This window comes from Strongylocentrotus purpuratus, unplaced genomic scaffold, assembly GCF_000002235.5.
Source record: "Strongylocentrotus purpuratus isolate Spur 01 unplaced genomic scaffold, Spur_5.0 spur5_scaffold_6, whole genome shotgun sequence".
Taxonomy (NCBI): domain Eukaryota; kingdom Metazoa; phylum Echinodermata; class Echinoidea; order Camarodonta; family Strongylocentrotidae; genus Strongylocentrotus; species Strongylocentrotus purpuratus.
The window spans coordinates 36980579-36990966 of record NW_022145612.1 but is presented as its reverse complement, the minus strand read 5'-3'; the positions used below and the strand labels follow the sequence as shown (position 1 = coordinate 36990966).

At 41.9% G+C, this 10388-nt stretch overlaps 1 protein-coding gene across 1 annotated transcript; it reads right to left on the bottom strand.

Annotated features, from left to right (window-relative positions):
• Positions 1 to 862: 862 nt before the first annotated feature.
• LOC115930058 lies at positions 863 to 8832 on the bottom strand. Its single transcript, XM_031000535.1, has 2 exons — positions 8661 to 8832; positions 863 to 7982 (listed from the first exon to the last, which is right to left on the bottom strand). The coding sequence occupies exon 2, from the start codon at positions 7853 to 7855 to the stop codon at positions 2390 to 2392; it is 5466 nt and encodes a 1821-aa protein (XP_030856395.1). The 5' UTR covers positions 7856 to 7982; positions 8661 to 8832; the 3' UTR covers positions 863 to 2389.
• Positions 8833 to 10388: the final 1556 nt, after the last annotated feature.

Here is a 10388-nt window from a genome sequence, read left to right as displayed (position 1 = left end):
AGCTTGCCATAAATGACCTTAATATGCATAACTGAGTAAAGAAAACCTTCAAGAATAAACTATGTGAGTAAAGCTCACTTGTGCAAACACAAACTGTATAACTGCCTCATTTATCTTATTCTAATGAACTGTCTCAAATTCTACCTTTATTTACAAATATAACCCTTACAAATCATACCTCTCTATCTGGTAGGTTAACGTCATACACAAATAAACCCTCGACCAGCCTTATTTCCTGCCTCTATCTTACACTCTTTACTTGGTTCCTGAACTAAATTCCTATTTGCTTCTACACCCTTGACATTCTTTATAACCAAGGAAAACAATTCATACTCTTGTTTCATGTCAATTATCATCACTCATTACACACAAATCTAGATTATCCTCAACACAAACTGATATATGCACAAATTGTGCATTCACACACGTTATCCTACGTTTGTCTATATGTGGTGCTACATGCACAGACAACATTTTAACGTACTTTTCATCTTAAAATTACAGAAAACTAGATTTATATCTTGTGCCATTTTTGGCCTCATACAAACAATTAAAGATTGATTTATACAAATAACAGCTTTATAGTACTTACAACATTGGGCTTGTCTCGATTGTCGGGGATTACTGATGGAATCACTGTCCACAAAACATTTCAAATTTCGTGACTTTTAGGCTGGCGAACTACAAACGCCCTCTTACGACCAAATGAAATTATGGTTAATCTGAACCGACGTCATGACAGAAAACTTTCTAAATCTTACATCCCGGCCCCTTAAATGCGTAGCCACAGCAAAGCATTTATCCAAATAACTTCAACTTCCATTCAAATTTCTGTTAATAAAACACAACTAAACATTCAGAATTTACACTCAACTCTGCATAGCACATTCCATTAATTTCATTTACACAATGTAGTACATTACAGTAAATGCCTTTAGGGTGAATTTATAGCCTATACACAACAAACACTTGTCGTCTAAAAATGTATACCGACAGGTCAATTAAAGTAACATTGGGCAAAACGATCAGTTGCCTTAATAGAGTACACATTAACTAAATCTCAACACAATTGTTGACACTCTGTAGCAAATAACAATAACAAGGATTGTTAAAGTCCTTGACATTCCTTACACACTTTGAGTTATCTAGTGAATTACCAAAGGAAAATACGAAATATATCAGCTCAAACATAATGATTCTACATGTACCTCTATGCACTAGAGCTGCTAACTACTCAGAACTGTGTATTTCAGTACTCGATTCTTGAAACTAAACCCCCTTTTTTGTGAGTTTTCAAGCAAAATTCAGTAGCCCACCACTAAGTTCAACAGGGTTACACACAAAAATGATTTTCAAATTCAGAAAATGGTGCTTCTGTGATTAAACTTTCTCATCATTCGCAATCTTGAGTAAATTGTCAATTTACTTCCGGTATACAAAACTTTAGTTCAACTATCCCCTTCATATCAAATATCCTCTTTTGGGTCTATGCATCAAATATCAACACAATTCGGTTCTTTAAAGTTTCAACTTGAACTAGACACTACATATTTGTATGCTCATGCATTGACCAAATAACATGTTATCATGACAAATGATTCTCATTTGTAGTGGTCAAATATTTAACTCCTGCTCTTAGGAAAAAACATGTAAGAAATTACGTATGAATATCGTTCGAACAAACAAAAACAAAAATCTTTCAGCAATAGTCTCAGTTCAATACTGAAATGAATACATGTATTCTGAAGTCCATTATAGTCTTTCTTCAAGTATTGACTAATAAACATAATATGACATAGTCTATAACAAGGCTGAAATGTTTATTACTCTTCAAGAGTAGAGTCCACTGTCCTTAAATATAACGTGCCCGATTTACCTCAAGGGCACAATGTTACCGCAAATAGTCTTGTATAAAGTCTGAGGACTGTTTTTATCAATTTCTTGCGCTTAAACAAGTTTGTTGCTGTAAACGAGTTCTGTCTTGCGTCGACGTCAGTCTAACTTGAATATGATGATCAGGATCTTTCGCTTGTCACGGATCAGGATAATCGCGACATAAAAAATTCACAAGAGGCGGCGCTAGGCTCTCACCTCGCACGTTTAATTCATCGTGCATCAAATATAATTATCTCACATAAGAAACTAATGCTCCAATTTAGTCGTTCTTCGCTGTGGATCCATTTAAATTGAGATCGCTCTCCACGGTTCACCAATTTACGCTCTTTGCTTCTTCCAAAACTGAAACATGATGATCAGGATCTTACGCTCGTCACGGATCAGGAAAATTGCGACACAAAAATTCACAAGAGGCGGCGCTAGGCTCTCACCTCGCACGTTTAATTCACCGTGCATCAATATAATTATCTCACATAAGAAATGAATGCTCCAATTAGTCGCTGTGGTTCACCAATACGCTATCTGCTTCTTCCAAAAGACATAGTTTCTGCACAGGCCTGACTAGGATACCGGTGCTATGTTTCAGCTTCACCGATCGGACGAGCTTGTCCTTCCCAGGATAGGTTTCGATTACTCTTCCTGTCAACCACTTGTTCCTCGGCAGATTGTCGATAATCAGCACGATGTCACCTTCCTCCAGATTTCTCGTCTCTTTCAGCCACTTCTGCCGCTGTTGTAAGGAAGGTAGGTATTCCTTCACCCACCTGCGCCAAAATAAGTCTGCCAGGTATTGAATCTGCCGCCAGCGTCGACGTCCATACAGATCATGTTTCTGGAACACATCAGGTGGTAGAGCATTTTTTGACCTCAGGAGCAGCAGATGATTTGGTGTGAGAGGCTCTGCATCCCTTGCGTCATCAGATGTTATGGTGAGTGGACGCCCATTGATAATTGCCTCTACTAGACACATAAGAGTCGTTAAGCCCTCATCATTCAGAACCTGCTGCTTCATGACTGCATTCAAGACCTTTCTCGTAGTTCTGATTTGTCTTTCCCATGATCCACCCATATGGGATGCTCTCGGTGGATTGAATTTCCAATCAATTCCTTGTTGAAGGAGATTATCGTGGATCTTCTCCTGGTTCCATCGTTTCAATCCCTCCCTCAGTTCACGTTCAGCACCTATGAAATTTGTACCATTGTCGGATCTGATAATCTCTGGTTGTCCTCTGCGTGAAATAAATCTCTGAAGGGCATTCAGAAATGAATCCGTCTCCAATGAATGCAGTACCTCTATGTGTATTGCTCTTATAACCAGACAAGTGAATATACATCCATATCTCTTCACAGAGCTCCTTCCTTGTCTCACCATGTATGGGCCAAAGCAGTCAACTCCCACGTTACTGAATGGAGGTTTTTCTGGTACCACTCTATCTGCCGGCAAATCTGCCATCTTCTGTTCCACTGGTTTTGCACGTTGACGTTTACATGTGAAACACTTGTGTAGTACATGACGAACTGCTAACCTCCCTCTGATTATCCAAAATCGTTGTCTGAGTAGGGATAGCACATACTCCTTCCCTGAGTGACCACACATAATGTGGTAATGTCTCACCAAAAGCTGTACTACATGATGCTTGGAAGGCAAAATCACTGGGTGTTTTGTCTGCTCTTCTAGTGGTGCATTGTGTAGTCTTCCTCCAACACATATCAATCCTTCGTCTGTGAGTTTCACGCTCAATTTAGATAGTGGGCTGGATTTTGCTATTCGAGTGGGTGACCGTTGTGTAGTCTTATTTTGCTGTAAGACTCTGTACTCCTCAGCATAGGTCTGTTGCTGAACGTATCTGACAATTGCTTCTTCAGCTACAGTCATCTCATCAACTGTTACTGGCTGCTTCATATCCAGTAAATTCATATCTTTGCATGCCTTTCTTCTCAAGCACTCCTTGACCTTCAGGATCCATGCAATACCTTTCTTCAGCCGGAACCAGGACGAGTAACTTTCAAGGAGTCTATCTGTCGCCTTGACTTCAGATTCGGCTGCAGCAAACACTCCAGTCTTGTCTTGCTTTACCTCTGGGTCATGCTCTAAGCTAGACTCATTCACTGTCAAGCTTTTAGGCCAATCGCATTCTTCTGACCACAAAAATTTTGGCCCTTCTTTCCATCGTCCAGTCAATTCCTCAGCTGTCAGTCCACGCGAGGCATCATCGGCTGGATTGACATCAGTGTTAACATGTCGCCACTGCCTTGGTTCAGATCCCTCATGAATGGTTGTAATTCTGTTTGCTACAAACGTATGGAAACGTTTATCCTCATTCTTCACATAATGAAGTACTATTGAACTGTCAGTCCAAAACACTGACTCTTGGAGCGGCAGATCCAGTTCCCGTTGTATCATACTGTCTATAGTGACAGAGAGTGTAGCCGCCATCAGTTCAAGCCGTGGGATTGTCATCCTCTTCAGGGGTGCAAGACGTGACCTTGCAAATAGTATGCTGCAGTGCACCTGACCCTCAACATCCTTCATCCGCAGGTAGGAAACGACTCCATAGGCTTTCTCTGAAGCATCTGCAAAGTGATGTAGCTTATACTCTGCTACCTTGCCAAAGTCGTGTGGTTTGATGCATCTGTTGACCTGGAATTCAGTCATCTTGGGTAGTTCCTGTAACCATTCATTCCATCTCTCTATTTCCTTGCTTGGAATCTCCTCATCCCATGCAAGTTTAAGTCTGGTTAGTTCCTGCAAGATCATCTTAGCCTTTAGGATGAAAGGACTGGCGTAACCGAGAGGGTCGTAGATGGAAGATACAACACTCAAGATACCCCTCCTGGTTTGGGGTTTGTCCTTGGGTCTAAATTTGTACAGCAAACAATCAGTTTCTACATCCCAGCTGATTCCAAGTGCTCTCTCGACTGGAAGCGCATCATGATTGAGATCCAGACCCCTCACATCTTTAGCTCTCTCTTCTTCTGGTATGGATTGCAGGACAAATGGGTTGTTACTGACCCATTTGGTTAATCTGAAGCCTCCTTCACTGAGCAAGACCATCAAGTCCGCAGCAAGTTTCACCGCTGTTTCTTCATTCTCAACTGACACCAGGCAGTCGTCCACATAGAAGTTCTCGAGAATGGCCTTAGATGCTTCCACTTTACCATTACCATCACCGTTTCTTGCTGTCTGACGAAGTGCATGGCTGCACACACTTGGGCTCCACGTACCTCCGAAGAGGTGGACGCACATCCGGTAGACCAGCGGTTCCTTGTTGAAGTCTCCGTCCTTCCACCACAAGAATCTCAACACGTCTCGATCTTCTGGAGGTACCCTCACTTGGTGGAACATTGCCTCTATATCTGACATGAGTGCTACTGGTTGCTGGCGGAATCTAAGCAAAACTCCCATCAAATTGTTGATAAGGTCCGGCCCCTGTAACACTGCATCATTCAAAGATACCCCTTGGTGCTTGGCCGCACAATCGAACACGATTCGCATCTTGTCTGGTTTTTGGGGATTCAAGACTGGATGGTGGGGCAAATACCAAACAGGGGTGTCCTTGGGTTGCCTAGTCTCCATACTAACTTCCTCTGCATAGCCTTTCCTGAGGAGATCCTCTATGCCCTGTTTGTATTTCACATACATTGCTTGATCTCTTTGCAATCTCCTTGCCAACGATTTCAAACGCTGTTCTGCACTCCACTTGTTATCAGGCAAGTTAGGTGGTCTCCTTCTGAAGGGCACCGGTAGTTGGAAATGTGCACCTTCCCGCTGGATGTCCCTCTCCCATATTTCCATTACCTTCTTGTCATTGACTGACATTGCCTTGTCTTTCTTAAGCACATCTGTAGCTTCGATCTTCCAGAATTGGCTGACTTGTTCCTCCAGTCTATCATTACTGTCAATGAAGCTAGATGTAGCTTTGGGTACACCATCTGAACTGGAACCTACAGGTCCACTCACTGACCAACCCAATTTGGTCCTAACAGCATAAGGGCCATGCTGTCCTCGTCTCACCTCGATAGGTATCAAGGCTTCAGGTGAATCCTGCCCTACCAACAGTCCAACTTCATGTCGTTCAATGATCGGGAGGTTGATTCCTTCTAAGTGATGATATCCTGAAATGTCATCCACATTGGCAATGTGTGTGTCTCTGATATTAATGGCGTCTCTGGTATACACACAGGGTAGCTTCACACAGTCTGTATCTGGTCCCGTGTCTGCAATCAGACTAATCACTGAGGTCTCTATGGGGCTATTACGCTTCTCCAGTGTTGTCAGGCTTAAACCTTGCTTCCTTCCAGTAGCATTGAGTTCTCTGGCCAAAGTGGCTGTACAAAATGTACTGGTTGAACCAGAATCCAACAGTGCATATGTATTCACAAATACATTCTCTCCTTGAGCTCTAACCCTCACTGGAACAATGGGAAGCACACACCTTCCGGCCCCTGTGACACACTTCTTAACGAACCCATTCTGGACTTGATGGACTTCGTTGTTCTGGGTTTCAACTGGAGCCTGTGTCGTTGTCATCCTTCCTGCAGATGAAGATGCATCCTGTGCAAAATGGAGAAATTTTGTGTGTTTTCTCTGGCATCCTTGAACTGAGCATCTTCTATTCAATCTGCAAAACCTACTGGTGTGGCCAGATTGCAGGCAGTTGAAACATAGTCTGTTGTCCTGAGCAAACTGAAATCTCATCTCGGGTGCCATGGATTTAAAACTGTCGCACCCAAACAAGGAATGTTCTTGCCTACACTTCAGGCACTTCAGGTTGACTGCTACTTCTGTTACCTCTGTAGCGTACATGTAGTTACTTCTTGTACTCTTCTTGTTGAAAGCTGGGTTTGAAGTTTCAACTCTTTTTGTTGTTGCTGTCAGATCTCCAAAGACAGGATCATTGGCTTCCTCAGCAGCGTTGGAGACAAACCTTGCCATGTCCGAGATATCGGGAGAACGCTCCTGCTGTCTGATGTCTCTCACCAACTTTAACCATCTACCTTTAAGGTAATATGGAAGTCTCTCAGCCACCTTCAGCAACTCTCTCTGGCTACTAATTTCCTGCAGTAGATCCATTGCTCGAAGAGTTTCCATGCTGATCTTCAACTCATCTGCAAACTTCTGCAGCCCCTTCCGGTCATTCGCATGGCAGATTGGACCAGTGGTTATACGTTTGATCCAGGCTTCTCCTATCTTGTACTTGCTGCCAAAGCGTTCCACCAACAGCTCTCTGGCTCGTTGGTACCCATACAGTGGTTCCATGACCATACAGCACTGTATGATGCCCTTAACTTCTCCTTCACAGCAATGATATAACTTCATAAGTTTTGTCCCACTATCGAGTGAAGATCGACCAATTAAGTTGTCGAACGACATCATAAATTCATGGAAGTGCAAAGGACTCCCATCAAACTTCATCATCTCTACATTAGCCAGACTGATAGCTTCCAACCATCGTTGTTGCTGAACTTGGGTCTGCAGATAAAATTCTCGGTCGTCTCGTGGTTGATAAGCTTGACCTGAAATGGGAGATGAAGCCATTTGCTGAGCTGGAAAAGGAATAGTCTCTTGTAGGAGCGCAGGTTCCTTGACATCATGATTGCTGACATGATGATGATGTTCCGTAGCATGCTCTGCACTTTCATGCACCTGCTTGACATTCTGCTGACTGGAACTCCTATTCCCTATACTCGACACCTTACTGCCACTCCTGTGTTGCTCATACACGTCTTCTTCTGCCTCTGCTGCGCTGAGCTTGGCACGTAAGAGTAACTTAGCCTTCCTTTGCTTAAGGCGTATTTCTTCGAGTTCTATCTCTTGTTCTTCCTGGAGAACTGCTAATTCTGCTGCTATTGCAGCCCTCTTGGCCCTGGTCCTAAGTCCAGATGACGTGGTGGAACTCTTCCCAACCTGACTTGCAGAATCCTCTGGATTGACATCATCAACACCTACTTGACTCATGGTGACGAATGCTAAAGCTGTTATGAACTTTGTGTGACGTTAAATTCTGCTGAAGTGACCCCAACAGTAGGCTTAAAGAAAGGACGACGACATCCAAGTTGAGATACGTGCATAAAATGCAGTTCATCTGTAATATCAATAAAACAAACAAGCAATCATAAGCATGTGTACAAATTCACATGAATAAACAAACATCTATTGTATCGCACAACTAGCTTGCCATAAATGACCTTAATATGCATAACTGAGTAAAGAAAACCTTCAAGAATAAACTATGTGAGTAAAGCTCACTTGTGCAAACACAAACTGTATAACTGCCTCATTTATCTTATTCTAATGAACTGTCTCAAATTCTACCTTTATTTACAAATATAACCCTTACAAATCATACCTCTCTATCTGGTAGGTTAACGTCATACACAAATAAACCCTCGACCAGCCTTATTTCCTGCCTCTATCTTACACTCTTTACTTGGTTCCTGAACTAAATTCCTATTTGCTTCTACACCCTTGACATTCTTTATAACCAAGGAAAACAATTCATACTCTTGTTTCATGTCAATTATCATCACTCATTACACACAAATCTAGATTATCCTCAACACAAACTGATATATGCACAAATTGTGCATTCACACACGTTATCCTACGTTTGTCTATATGTGGTGCTACATGCACAGACAACATTTTAACGTACTTTTCATCTTAAAATTACAGAAAACTAGATTTATATCTTGTGCCATTTTTGGCCTCATACAAACAATTAAAGATTGATTTATACAAATAACAGCTTTATAGTACTTACAACATTGGGCTTGTCTCGATTGTCGGGGATTACTGATGGAATCACTGTCCACAAAACATTTCAAATTTCGTGACTTTTAGGCTGGCGAACTACAAACGCCCTCTTACGACCAAATGAAATTATGGTTAATCTGAACCGACGTCATGACAGAAAACTTTCTAAATCTTACACTTACAATGATTTTGTTTTGTTTTGTTATATGCGATCTTGCAAAATGTAAAACTGACCCTCTATACATACTTCACCGCCCCCTATCATTGGCGGTTTAAAAAAAAATCACTCTTACCTTGTTTCCCCCCAATCCTTTTAAAGCCCTCTAAAGTGTTGGGAGCCCCAAAATTTGATGGCAAAATTTCTCTTAAATTTATTGTATCATAATGCGAAAGAGGATGTCGTTAAGATTCATTTCTGCAAGGATTTTCAAATCAATGTGTTTGAAGTCGAATGTTGATGAAAAATACAACATTTAGGTTTTCTGCATACAACAACAAACCCAAATTATGTATTCTATTATCAATAATAATGTCTTCAAACTCATTATTGGGGGAAATCTTTGCAGAAGCGTGTCTTAATGACATCCTCTTTCACATTTGTATACAATGTAAGTGAAATTTTGCCATTTTGGGCGAATTTGGGGCTCCAAACACTTTAGAGGGGCTTTAAGAACTAATTTTTCTTAATTGACATCATAGTGATGTCAATGATAATATTGCCCTGACCCCCATCCCTTGGCAATGAATCGCCTCATCATTCTTTTTTTTTTCTTCTTCTTCTTTTTTTTCCTTCTTCTTCTTCTTCTTCTTCTTCTTCTTCTTCTTCTTCTTCTTCTTCTCCTTCTTCTTCTTCTTCTTCTTCTTCTTCTTCTTCTTCTTCTTCTTCTTCTTCTTCTTCTTCTTCTTCTTCTTCTTCTTCTTCCTCTTCATCTTCTTCTTCTTCTTCAAGTTTTGTTGTCGATTTCGAACCTATATTTCGAAATGACTATCAAAAATATTGAAAGGAGAATACTAAACCTGTATGAGGAAACACATCCTCTACCCAGTGCGTGGTGGACCTGAAACTACGTTATTATAACAAACCTTCTTCGCAGAGGAAGATGATGACGAATCATCGTCCATCTTACGCTTCCTCGAGTTCGAGGTGGAAGATGGAACGAGAGGGACATTGATGGAAAGAGCAGGCCTGCTCTCAACAACGTCCTCATTTTGACGAAACTCATCATCCATCTTACGCTTCCTCGAACTCGAGGCGGAAGATGGAACGAGAGGGACGTTGGTGGAGGGAGCAGGCCTGCACTCAACAACGTCCTTGTGTTGGGGAAACTCAAAGAGAGGTTCTTCTTTGAGTTTCACTTCCAATCCAAGGACATCGTTGAGTGGAAGCCGACGTCGACACCCCGATGGAGTAGCCGACGTTGTCGACGGTTTTGACTCCGACTTGAGTCGATGAAGCTCTTCAACCGCGATTTGGTTGAGGAGCTTCGACAACGGGATGATGAGCTGACGTTTGCCATGATGGTACTCGTAGTAGCCGTAGAAGTGAAGAGAGTGTCTATCCGTCCGATGACGATAGCGACGAGGGATGTAGATGTAAACCTTTTCGTGGTTTGGAAGTCTCCGCTTCTCGACAAACTCGAGATAGGACATCTCGTCTTTCACGCTCTTAGCGAGGTGAAGAAGATGACCCTGAAGCTCGACGTCTGCTCTCAGATGACCCTGGTGAATACGTAAA